Source organism: Epinephelus fuscoguttatus, linkage group LG8 (genome assembly GCF_011397635.1).
Source record: "Epinephelus fuscoguttatus linkage group LG8, E.fuscoguttatus.final_Chr_v1".
Lineage (NCBI taxonomy): Eukaryota > Metazoa > Chordata > Actinopteri > Perciformes > Serranidae > Epinephelus > Epinephelus fuscoguttatus.
Genome location: NC_064759.1, coordinates 5896966 through 5910027, shown reverse-complemented (window position 1 = coordinate 5910027; position 13062 = coordinate 5896966). Strand labels below are relative to the sequence as shown.

Genomic DNA, 13062 nt, shown 5'->3' with positions numbered 1-13062 from the left:
TCATCAAGGCGGGAGGTCATGTGACTGAGTCTGGAGAAGAGCGTGTCTGTTATCTGCTTACATACTGTTTTTGTTTACAGACGATGAGACCACTGGAGTACGACATGAGCATACCAACTCCTCCACCTGACCCCGCCTCCTTCGTCGCATTCAAGCTGTTTTAATGTCACCAAGTATATATGACTTGTTTTATTTCTCAGTAAACTGAATCTGATGTTTCACTGTTGATGATAAATCGATGAATCAAGAAGATAACTGACAGATTAACTGATGATGAAAACAATCACTAACTTTATTACACTTGTTACTGATCTAAAAAAATGTGACAAAATTATGTGTTTTATAAAGTGAATCCCGTCACTGATCTAAACCATTCGATCAGTCAATGAACCTGTCAATAAGTAATCAATGAACTCATCCATTCCAGTCAGAAACAACAGCAGCTGAAGACATTCAGATATTTAATAAAGTAAATATTGTTTTTAAAAGTTTCCTTTGAAATGTCAACAAAGAGAAAACAAAGTGACAGAAAAAACAACAAACAGAAAGTGACAGAAAATATTTACAGTTATTGATCAGTTATCGATCAGTCATCAGTCAGGTAGGTATCAGAGCAGCAGCTCACAGACAGGAGAGTTTATTTTCTAAAATGATTTAAACTTTAATGTTTGAGCTGCAACTAAAAACGACAAGCAGACTTCAGTGACCAATGAAATCTGCTCAGACTGACGGAAGTCTCTACGGAGTCCTGTTGGTGTCATAATTAACGTGATCAATACTCAACTAACTTGCAACAGTTCACTGATTTAAAGAAACAAAATCCTTTAAAATTATTGTTATTTTAAAACCAGTGTTTCTTGTGTGTGTCTCTGTGTCTGTTTAATATGGCTTCTTGTGTTTGTATTTATGAGCAACAAAATCCCCCATCGTCATCCCGTCTGTCGTCAGACACGGAAACAGAGATAGGAGCAGAGGGAGGACGCACTGCTTTGTTTGAACTGTCGTCACATATAAACACAGGAGTGAGATAAAGAGGCAGGACTGAGCAGGAGGCCTCGCTCCATTTACTGAGGCAGATATAAAAACAGATAATGTAGTAACTTATAAAAACTGATAGGAGATTGGAGTGTTGGGAAGATGACCCACTCTGTTTAGATTCTGGTGAGTTTAAAAAACAGACGACAGGTGGGTCAGAGCGATGCTTTTAGAGTGAGATACAAAGATGGAAGTACAGTGAAGATGCATCACTCTGGACCATAAAGTGGGGCACAGACACAGATGTTGTAGTGAGATATAAACACAGAATTTGGAGTGTATAGGAAACAGTTCAGCCCTAACCCTGCCTTAAAATGTAATGATGCAATAACATATGAGTAAAGCTTATTTGATTGATAGGTAATGATATATAAAAAAACGAGATGCCTCACTCTGTGTATAAACAGTGTAAAGAGGATGATTCGCTCTGTTGTATGTGGGTATATATGTAAACATGATGTAGTGAGATATATAGAAGGAGATAGGAGTGTAAAGATGTTTTGTCTGTTGTATATAGACGTATATAAAAACATGATGTAGTGAGATATATAAACAGAGATAGGAGTGTAATGTGAGGGCATCACTTGGTTCATTTCTTGAAGAACTTCTTGTTGAGGAGGAAGATGAGCAGGTTGACGTTGACCTTCGCCTTGTCGAACATCTTCATCACCGCCACACCTTCGTACTGCAGCTGCAGCAGGTCCTATAACACACACACACATATTATAGACACATAACACACACCTGGTATATGACCAAGTATTTAGCCTGTTTTAACTCATTGTTTAATCTTCTTCGTACCTGGTATTTGAGGAGGAATTCTTCCATCTCGACATCGAGGAATCGAGCTTTGACACTGAAAGTTCCTTTCTCAGGTGCAGGAACGATGTCAAACACCACATTCTTAAACCTGAACAGTTCAGCTCGGTTCATTTCACTTCCTCTGAGAGGATCAAGCAACAGCAAACCATGACCAGCAGCGTGATGACACATCGCAACATGAATATATGTGACATTAAAGGTTTCTAACATTAATGTAAATGTTGTAGAAAATTAACAACATAAAATATGTTGTTTTTTAAGTTTGTGGCACTAACATGTTGTATTACCATATCTTGTATTTAAAGTCTTATAAAGTCTTGTAGTCTAAATAAGCATTAACATATGTAATGTGGTGTCAAAAGATAGTAACATTAACATATGTTGTATTAAAGGTTTGTTACATTAAAGGGATAGTGCACCCAAAAATGAAAGTTCAGCCATTATCTACTCACCCATATGCCGATGGAGGCCCTGGTGAAGTTTTAGAGTCCTCACATCACTTGCAGAGATCGGCGGGGGGAGCGGCTAGCACACCTAATGGCATACGGCGCCCCAGACTAACGTCCAAGAACACAAAATTGAATCCACGAAGTATCTCCATACTGCTCATCCGTAGTGATCCAAGTGTGCTGCAGCCCTGACATAAAAAGTTGTTTCGAAAAATGTCATATGAACTCTGTTTTTAGCCTCACTGTAGCCTGTAGCTCTGACTGCTTCTCTGTGTTGTGGTAGTACGGAATGAGACCTACGAAAGTTTGTGGAGGTACAGGTGGAGATCTACGGTAGTTTGTGGAGGTTGGAGGTGAAGAGATGGAGACCTACGGTAGTTTGTGGAGGTTGGAGGTGAAGAGATGGAGACCTACGGTAGTTTGTGGAGGTTGGAGGTTAACAGTAGGAGATGCTTTAGTAGTACGGAATGAGACCTACGAAAGTTTGTGGAGGTACAGGTGGAGGTGAGGTTGATGATGGCGATGTCAATGCGTCTCTGGACTTCAGGGTGACTCAGAGCGTCTGCAGGAGTTCCTGAAAGCATCACAACCTTCTATAGTCCAGTCTACGTCAATCGCTATGACAACCGCTATATTCATACATATAACATGTGAGTGTGTGTCTGTTCAGACCTCTTGTGTCCGGTCTGGGTCTCCGTCTGGTTGATCCAGGTCTTGTAGATGTCCACCGGGTCGGTCCTGATGCTGAGGGTCCAGTCCAGCAGGACGTCCTGCAGAGCCGGACCCAGAGAGTCCCGCAGGGTGTTCTGACCACGAGCGTGACGGTAAAAGTTCACCAACATCTTGATGACGGTGGGGTTACCTCTGACCACTTCCTGAGGCTGCTCCACCTTCAGCCTGACACTGTCAGAGACAGGTTACTGGTTACAACACAGTCACAGTGTGTGTTACTGTGCGTTCACACCAAACACGATGGACGCGATGAACACCACAAGCTTCCATTCAAAATCAATGTAAATGACGCGATGACACACGATGTCGCTTCGGGCGACGCGTTTCAGGCGATAAGAGCGATGCGATGAAGCGATGACGCGTCCATCGCCTCATCGCATGTATCGCTTGAAGTTGAAAAATTTGAACTTTTCAAGCGACATCGCGTGACGCTATGCCGCGACATCCAATCAGCGTTGATATCCAACCAATCATAAACAAATTATAAGCTACTAACCGAAGACAGATGGACAGGCGCTCCGCAGCTGGGATGGAGCGCCTGTAGTTGGTGTCCAGGCGGGAGATCCTTGCACCGATACGGGCCAAAAGGTCCTCAAACTGGGCCAGCGTCAGCCTGAAGTACCGCTGGAAACGACCATCATCCAGACACAGCTCTTGCAGGAGGTGATGATGTTCACCCAGCTGTGTGCGTTTCTGGAGGATATTGTGAACCCAGACACGGTGGCGTTTGGGTCTCTGATCCAAATCAGATGTCCACAACAGATAAAGAGCAGCTATGGTAGTTAACTCAGCCATGGTTGACGAGAAAATAGCGGGAGGTGAAGAAAATTGCGGGAGGAGGGTTGCGTCATCGCGATTGAAGTGATGAAGCGATGATCAAAAAGGTGACATTTGTGATCAAGCGACGCAATACTCGCGTTACGGGCGATGACATCGCGTCCATCGCGTTTGGTGTGAACGCACGGTTAGACACATGTGGTTAATATGTCTCACCTGAGGGGGTGTGTGTGTGTGTGTGTGTGTGTGTGTGTGTGTCACCTGCAGCAGGTAGAACAGGTGCTGGTAGGCCTCCAGTCTCTCCCTCCTCTCTCTGCTCAGAGCCTTCAGTCCTTTACTTCTCCCCACGTCCATCATGTCTGACAGCTGCTCCTTGTTCTTCTTCGTCAGCTTCTTACAGTGGGACACCAATTCCTGGTTGATAAGAGACAGGATCTTTAACACTAACAAGGCAGGCTCAGGGCAGTGATACTCAACTTACAGCTCATGGGCCAAATCCAGCCCATGACAGGGTGCCGGGTGCCCCCCCCCCCCAAACATTTTTAATTCACCATGAATTTTTATTTCATACTCATTTCATACCCTAACCAATCTTCCTCCTCTTGCCCAAACCTAACCAACCAACCAACGTTGGGGTATAATCGAACGACACCACATGCGTGACTTTGATGTCACCGCCACACCAAGGCTGGTGACATGCTGTAGTGTCGTTTAACAGCTTGTCAGCAACTGTCTTTTTTAAGACACTTTAAGGCTTCAAGGGGGTATTAATTAATGTATTTTATGTCGTAGAACAAAATGTGAAGTCTCTTAAGCTAGTATTAACCACAGACCTTATTTTTAGGAATCTAACCAAAAACCCATTGACTTTGAGACGAGGGAACCATGAGTGCTAAAATGCTAACTCACTTCTGGGTTTTAGGACGAATGGCTGAAGCACAAGTAACTGAAAGTCAGAGAAAGTAAAAGCTCTCCATTTACTTTGTTGGGGCATATTCTGTTAATGCTTTCAGGTTGTCGGAATATGAATGTTAGCTTACTCTGCCTTCAGTCTTTGTGGTAAGCTTGGCTAACCATTTCCCCCTAGGTAGGCTAGGCTTACAATACCGCCCCTGGTTTTAAACTGGATCAGACTAGTTTACACTGAATCAGACTGGTTTAACCTGGATTAAATTCAGTCAGAATGGACTGATTAGACTGGATCAGGCTGGTTTAAGACTAGATTGGACCTGTTCAAACTGGATCAGACTAGTTTACACTGAATCAGACTGGTTTAAACTGGATCATACTGGTTTAACCTGGATCAAATTCGATCAGATTGGGCTGGTTAAACTGGATCAGGCTGGTTTAAAACTAGATTGGACCTGTTTAAACTGGATCAGACTGGTTTGGTTGATGGACCTTGTTATTGTATGTAGATACTTGAAGTTTAAACTAAATTAAAGTATTTTTGTAAGCCTGTTAGCAGATAGAAATGTCTCTAATGAATCTGTGATGTATTTTTTTTTTTACTTTCAATCTGATTGTAACTCAAACTGTGGAATAAAAACATTTGTTTCATGTTCAACACTTGAACCTGCTGCATCCAGTCTTCAGTCAGAAGATGAGGTGGTGATGTAAGAAATGAATGAAAAGGACTTTGACAGAGTGGGAAAATGACGAAGTAAACATTAACAGCTCATATATCGTAAAACTTCACTAAACTCAGCCACTGTATATTTGGGACAGGCACCTTTTCCTTTCACACAAAACTGATGGGAAATACAATTAAATTGTTCATTTAAACCAGTATGAATATTGTTTAAAAAAAAATAGGCCTCAGATAATATATAAATTATGAATCATTCATTTGATCTGACAGAAAGCGCATCAGAGAGAGTTACGACACTTGTTTTATGACACCCAAGGATTACAGCACCCGGCACACCTACACAACACCACTTTCTGTTAAAAATACGCACAACTTGGATTCATTTTTCATTCATTCATTCATCTTCTAACCGCTTCATCCTCTTGAGGGTCGCGGGGGGGCTGGAGCCTATCCCAGCTGACATCGGGCGAGAGGCAGGGTACACCCTGGACAGGTCGCCAGACTATCGCAGGGCTGACACATAGAGACAAACAACCATTCACACTCACAGTCACACCTACGGACAATTTAGAGTTACCAATTAACCTAGTCCCCAATCTGCATGTCTTTGGACTGTGGGAGGAAGCCGGAGTGCCCGGAGAGAACCCACGCTGACACGAGGAGAACATGCAAACTCCGCACAGAAGGGCTCCCACGCCCGGGATCTTTTTATCTGAAGACCCTTACAGACTAAAGGAATATGACTAACTTACTGGGTAATTGAGGAATGGACAAATATTTGGGCTTAATGACAGCTTCAGAGTAAGAGTCACCACTTTTATGTCTCTCATGCTGGTAAATTTGAGTGAATTTTTCTTTGGTGCTCATGGTTTCAGTAAAATGATGTTAACGATTGAATTGTGGAGAATAAATCAGATGACCGCTATTTAGATAGATAAACCAAAGTGTCTGACTGGACTGACACTAGTAGGGGACAGAGAGAAGGTGTGGTTTTTTCTTAGAGGAACTGCCCTTTTTTTTTTTTAATTGCGGATGGTAAGATCATATAGTAATCTAACAGTTTCATGTGACTGTGGTTATTTGAGTCAGTTGATGTGATTCTCTGATTATTTATCAACCCAGAGCTCAGCCATCACACAGCAGCTCCACTCGTCTCACCTCAGACATGTCGGCATTTTCGTCTACAGCCACGGCAGTGGACAGCGTGGTGGTCGTCACACATGTTCACCGAACTATCCAGCCTGTTTTACCTCGACATTCTCCAGCTCCGGGTCAACATCTCAACCCCGGAAACAACTACTCCTTGAGCGGAGGACAATTGCAGGTGGTTGGGGTGAGGAACAAGTCTGGTTTTCATCTAAATTTTACCTGAATTTCCAGAGAAAAATGTCAAAAGAAAATGTGATTTAACCCTCGTTTTCAAGTTATATCCTTTATATTGTTATATAATGTTATAAATGCAATTAGTTTATTGGTTGGTGGAGATCAACAAAGTTAATCCACACTGTAAACATGTACATAATCTCACTTAAATTTCAGATTCCGGAAAGTATAAATAGTGTATTACTGTAGTAAAGGATCTGAATATGTCTGTCTGGCTGGCTGTCTGTAGCTGGTGCAGATGGCTATCGGAAAAATAATCCTCGTGTGTGGATGCATCATTTTTGCAACTAGTCACGACAAACTGTCAGTCTACAGTGGTGTATTCGCCTGGGGATCATTGTTGGTGAGTTTGCTGTTTGCACTGAAAGATCTGTATTTTACATACCCTGAAATAATGACAGAAGATGTAAATAAAAGTAAGACTAGATCAGGAAAAAAAGGTCTCAAGTCTCTGTTTACTAATATGAATTCTTTAATCTTGCAGTTCATCATTGCTGGATCTGTGACGGTGTCTGCTGGGATGTCAATGAGCCAATCTCGGGTCAGTAATTCATCATTATTATAACATTATTGTATTAAACACCTGCAGCTCAGGTGTTCATCAGGTACAGGTGTCAGTAAGAAAAAAGTTTACTCCTGAACACAGGCTTTAATTTGTCTGTACAGAAAGCACAAAGATCTTCTCTTTTGACTGTCGAAAACAAGTTGTAGTCTTGTAATATGGAGATGATTTTTTAGATGACAGCTGTTGTTGCAGGTGTTCCATGTGTGCTGACGTGTCTCTGCTCTGCAGATGAAATCTGCTGTGTGCTATAATGTTGCTACTACTGTGACTGCAATTCCCATCGGCATCATTTTCTTTCTGGATACTGCCGAAATTTTGAAGACAAATGACAATGACCATCCTCCCTGGTTCCCTGACCATGATGAGGTAAAATGTTTTGATCTGATGTTACATTAGATTAATTTTACAGATTGTTGTCATCAAAAGCAATTTACCATGTGTCTCATCTCTTACAAAGAAAAAATTAAAAGTATCAGTGAGCTACAGTGCTGATGATTTTTTTTTAGGAAGTAGGTGTCTCTAGGTGTTTTTCAGTCAATGGTGGACGACAAGAGCTTATTCCACCAATGAGAGTCCAGAACACAGGAGAGTCTTGACCAAAAAGAGGGACCACAGAGTCCTAGGATGGATGGGGCATTCAGTCATTTGGGGGCAGAGGAAGAGTATAGGATTTGTCCATGGTTTGGTGGTATGAGGGTGCAGTTCCTTTCATTTCCTACAAAGACCAGCACCACAGTCTTGAACTGGATGCCAGCTGTATAAGAGAACCAGTGTCATTAATGAGGAAGAGGAGTGGTGTAGACTATGTACAGAGATCAGGGACTAGCTCGGAGGTAAAGGGACTAGCTGCAGAGGTAGAGGAACTAACTGCAGAAATCGGGAATGACAGTTGCAGAGGTAGAGAGCCTAGCTGAAGAGGTCTGGGAATGCTGCAGAGAAAGAGGGACTAGCTGCAGATGTATCCGACAGGCTGCAGATGTAGAGGAACTACCTGCTGACATCTAGGACTAGCTACAGAGGTTGAGGGACAAGCTGAAGAGGTTGAGGGATTAGTTGTAGAGGAAATGGGACTTGCTGCCGAGGTAGGGGCACTAGCTTCAAAGGTAGATAGAGGAGCTACAGAGGTTGTTGGGGACTGGCTGCAGAGGTAAAGGGACTAGCTGCAGAGGAAGGGGTCTTGATGCAGATGTAGATGCACTAGCTTCCAAGGTAGAGGAACTAACTACAGAGATCAGGGACCACAGTTACAGAGTTAGAGAGCCTAACTGAAGAGGTCTGGGAATGCTGCAGAGAAAGAGGGACAAGCTGCAGTTGTAGAGGAACTACCTGCAGAGGAAGAGGGACAAGCTGAAGAGGTTGAGGGACTAGCTGCAGAGGAAATGGGACTTACTGCCGAGGTAGGGGCATTAGCTTCAGAGGTAGACAGACTAGCTACAGAGGTTGGGAACTAGCTGTAGAGGAGACGAGACCAGCTGCAGAGGAAGAGGGACTTGCTGCAGCTGTAGATGCACTACTTGCAAAGGTAGAGAGACGAGCTGCGGATGCCTAGGACTAGCTGCAGAGCAAGAGAGACTAGCTGCAGAGGTTGAGGAACTAGCTAAAGAGTGATAGTAAAAAGTCACATTACCTCTCTGTGTGTTGTAATCCAAGGGGACGGCGTTGTCATGGAATCATAGCGTCCACCATACAGTTCCCCCTTGCTTAACACCATGAGTTCCGTCAGCACTGTTGCCACTGTTTAGTGCTGTTTGTGGAGTTAGCAGCGTTAGCTGCTAGCTGCCGGCTCAGCCACCATAATGTTGAGAACCGTGTCCAGACAACTCATACCTTCTGAACTTTACATAGAGCCCCTTTCACTTGTTTGCATAACATGTTAACTTGTCCCTGTAACATATTGTTTACATATTTTCTCGTACACAAGGCTTAACATAATACTTTACACAGTTTACTAACTTGTGCATTCAAGATAGTATATTGTGTAAACAAGATCAATAACTTGTGTGTGCAATAAAATAGCATAAATATTAAATAGTAAAAAAAAAAAACCTTCCAGGACTTCAGAGGATCTGCGACAATAACATTTTAACGGTCACAAACCTGTTTCTATTTTCCCTGCAGGATCTCTCTAGGTGGTTAACAGGTGTTTCAGGTTTTTTATCCTTCTGTGAGTTTTGCTTGTCCATGTGTGTTGCTGGGAGCAGCTGCAGACGTCAACATCATTCCACAGCTCAGGTGAGTCCACCTGAACTCTCCAGGTCTGGGCCCCAAGCGTGGACCAATTTTTCTGCATCTTTTCGGGTCAGGATAGGCCTAATTTTCGCAATATTACGCAGATTAAAAAATGCAGTCCGTGAGGTTTGTTTTAAATGAGAATTAGAGAAAGACAAATGAGAAATGAGAAAGACAAATCTTGATCAAATGTTACTCCGAGGTTTCTTACGGTAGTGCTAGAGGCCAGAGCAATGCCATCTAGAGAAACTATGTCATCAGATAAAGAGTCTCTGAGTTGTTTGGGGCCCAGAAAAATGACTTCAGTTTTGTCTGAATTTAACATCAGGAAATTGGTGCTCATCCAGGTTTTTATGTCTTTAAGGCAGTTATGGAGTTTAGTTAATTGATTACTTTCTTCTGGCTTCATAGATAAATACAACTGAGTATCATCCGCATAACAATGGAAATTTACAGAGTGATTTCTAATGATGTTACCTAAAGGAAGCATATATAGAGTAAATAGGATTGGTCCGAGCACAGAACCTTGCGGAACTCCAAAACAAACTTTAGTACATAAGGATGATTCATTATGAACGTGAACAAACTGAAAACGATCAGATAAATAAGATTTAAACCAGCTCAGTGCAGAACCTTTTAGGCCAATTAAGTGTTTCAGTCTCTGTAGCAGAATTTGATGGTCAATAGTGTCAAACGCCGCACTAAGATCTAATAAAACAAATACAGAGACTACTACTTTCTCAAGGATCTTTGACATAAAGGGAAGATTAGATATTGGTCTGTAGTTGGCTAATACCTCTGGATCCAGGGTGGGCTTTTTTAGGAGAGGTTTAATTACAGCTACCTTAAAAGACTGTGGTACATAGCCTGTTGATAAGGATATATTGATCATATCTAATATATGAGTGTTAACTAAAGGAAAGACCTCCTTAAGTAGCCTAGTTGGGATGAGGCCTAAGAGACACGTTGATGATTTAGATGAAGAAATCACTGCGGTCAATTCTTGAAGAGAAATTGGGGAGAAGCAATCTAAATATATATTAGGTTTTACAGCTGTGTTTGAGGTTAGATAGGTACTATCTGAGGACAGGAGGTCATGAATTTTGCCTCTAATAGTTAGAATTTTGTCATTAAAAAAGTTCATAAAATCATTACTGCTATGGGCTAAAGGAATACAAGGCTCAATAGAGCTGTGACTCTCAGTCAGCCTGGCTACAGTGCTGAAAAGAAACCTGGGGTTATTCTTGTTTTCTTCTATCAATGCTGAGTAATAGTTTGCTCTGGCAGTGTGGAGGCCCCTCTTATACGTTTTGAGATTGTCTGTCCAGATTAAACGAGATTCTTCCAGTTTGGTTAATCGCCAATTCCTTTCAAATTTTCGCAATATTTGTTTTAACTTACGGGTTTGAGAGTTATACCAAGGAGCGAAGTTTCTTTGCTTTGTTAACTTCTTTTTAAGGGGAGCTACTTGTTTGCAGCAAGCCTACGGCACTATCGACAAGATGATCAATTCGGGAGAGGTTAAAGTCGGTACGGTATCTCACATTTTTCACGTCACTATATCACCGTTTAGACTAATCTGATATTTGTAAAGTCTATAAACACAATGATTGAACACACATTACTATTTCTGTGTGCACGTTTTGTAATAACAACATGGTTGTCGTAGATTAGCTGGGCTAACCGTTACCTGTTAGCCGTTAGCGGTGTCTGTAATAACTCAATAAATGGTCCGTGAAAAAAATATTTTTTTTTCCAGCGGATGTCTTAGTTACAACATGATTGAGCTTGCAAAGCAGTTTTGTGTTGCTATGTGTGATATTTATTCAGTTTTGGGAAATCACGATGTCTAGAAAGCATCAGATGCTGCAGCTGACAGGAACAGCAAACAGCAGCAGCAAATCTAACATCAGGACGTCATCTGTTAAAAGCCTCCCGTTGTCAGATACGACATGAAACTACTCCAGTTAGCTCAATCATGTTGTAACTAAGACATCCACTGGAAAAAATATTTTCAGTCAGTGGAGCCAGACCGACACTCTCCCTCCCTGGATTACATCCTCCCGTTCCGCCGGCTACAGGTGCGGGGTTACATCCTTGTACAGTACATGGAGGTGGCTTCCCTCCCACGAGTGGGCATGGACTGAATGTCTCCAGCCTGGAGTCATGAGAGACAAGAGGCTGCAGACATACCCCTCTGGACATGCCCCCAGTGTTTCACAGCAGAGAGAAGTGCTTGTTTTTCTTTTATTTTGAGAGCGAATTTTATATACTTAGCGATTTTTTTAATCTTTCAAATTTGGCTCAGTGATAAATGACACATATTTCTGTGATGTGACAAACTTATAACAGACATTTTTTGCTGCTTTACACGGATTTTAACCATCACCAACAATTTTACTGGGACTACTTCAGTGATTGGAGAAACGCCACCTATTCCGATGGACCCGGCCCTCCCTATGAGATTTGTCATGTAGGTGTGAGGTGATGTGACCGAGTCCTAGACAGCATTTGTTGTTGTTGAATCTGTTTTTGTTTTTGTTTTACAGCAGCCTCCAGAATATGGCAGCATCGTAAACTGAGGGCCGCACCCTTCTGAGTGACTGGAAACATCATGAAGGGCGATAACAACCCCCATCTCCAGCACCACCACCCCTGCCTTCACCATCTCCAGCAGCACCAGCACCACAACTGTTAAACTATATTACCACAGGTTCTTAGACTTTAATTTCTAATACTACAGCAGTTACTGACGACAGTGCACTCAGGGTGTGACCCTATGTTTCATCAGGTTTTGGGTTGAATTCTTCCATAAATGTAATGCTGATGTTTGGCCAGCAGATGTCACCTTTGTACAGTTTTAAACACTTCAGCAGCTTCACAGAGGGTTCAGAAAGCTTCACTACTTCACACTGATGTGATCCACTTCTATAGCTCACGTCATGACATCATTCACTCAGAAACAACTGGACACATTCAGATATTAACAGAGAGAAAACTGTTTATGTTCAGAGGGAGGTTTGAACCTTGTTTACTGAAAAGTCTCTGAAGATGAGCTCAGATCAGCTCATTAACTATAAAACAACTAAAGTGTAATATTTTTATTTCTGAGACAGTTTCCTGGACAAAACCTTCTGATGACTTTAATGTTTGACAAAGTCTGATCGAGACATCTCGATGAGGCGATGACTCATAACTGAATATGCAGTAAGTTTTTCTTCTCTCGCTTTGATTCAACTGTGAAATAAAATCATGTGTTTCATTTTCAAACTCTGCTGCACTGAATCTGCTCATCACGCCGACAGAAACATCCTTTCATTTTATAGTTACAGTTTACTAATAAAACTCTCCACAGTATGAACAGTGGTTACATGAGCCTCAAAACCAGCCACAACTCAGCCCTGAGCAGAGTGACCGTCCTCTACTGACCAATCAGACTGCAGTGTTCACAGCTCCACCTCTTAGTACCAGATCTGTGT

At 42.2% G+C, this 13062-nt stretch overlaps 3 protein-coding genes across 11 annotated transcripts in view; 2 read left to right on the top strand and 1 right to left on the bottom strand.

Annotated features, from left to right (window-relative positions):
• LOC125892629 (membrane-spanning 4-domains subfamily A member 15-like) overlaps positions 1-13062 on the top strand; it is a 31718-nt gene that overhangs the window by 8066 nt on the left and 10590 nt on the right. For 2 of the 8 annotated variants that reach the window (XM_049582682.1, XM_049582685.1), the window contains exon 6: positions 81-2286. The exons of 1 other annotated variant lie outside the window; for it this stretch is intronic. In XM_049582682.1, the coding sequence (XP_049438639.1) occupies positions 81-164 (84 nt within the window). In that variant the 3' untranslated portion in view covers positions 165-2286. Of the gene's footprint in view, positions 1-80; positions 2291-13062 lie in introns of those variants that run through there. 5 more of the 8 variants (XM_049582678.1, XM_049582688.1, XM_049582687.1 and 2 more) reach the window with 5 other exon arrangements.
• Positions 1612-13062, bottom strand: part of iqgap3 (IQ motif containing GTPase activating protein 3) — a 40277-nt gene continuing 28826 nt past the window's right edge. The window contains exon 38 of one of the 2 annotated variants that reach the window (XM_049582673.1): positions 1612-1738. In XM_049582673.1, coding sequence (XP_049438630.1) covers positions 1625-1738 — 114 coding nt within the window. In that variant the 3' untranslated portion in view covers positions 1612-1624. The other variant, XM_049582675.1, reaches the window with a different exon arrangement.
• Positions 5347-7817, top strand: LOC125892631 (membrane-spanning 4-domains subfamily A member 4A-like). The gene is made up of 4 exons (XM_049582691.1): positions 5347-6739; positions 7019-7132; positions 7274-7330; positions 7583-7817. The coding sequence occupies exons 1-4, from the start codon at positions 6572-6574 to the stop codon at positions 7748-7750; spliced, it is 507 nt and encodes a 168-aa protein (XP_049438648.1). The 5' UTR covers positions 5347-6571; the 3' UTR covers positions 7751-7817.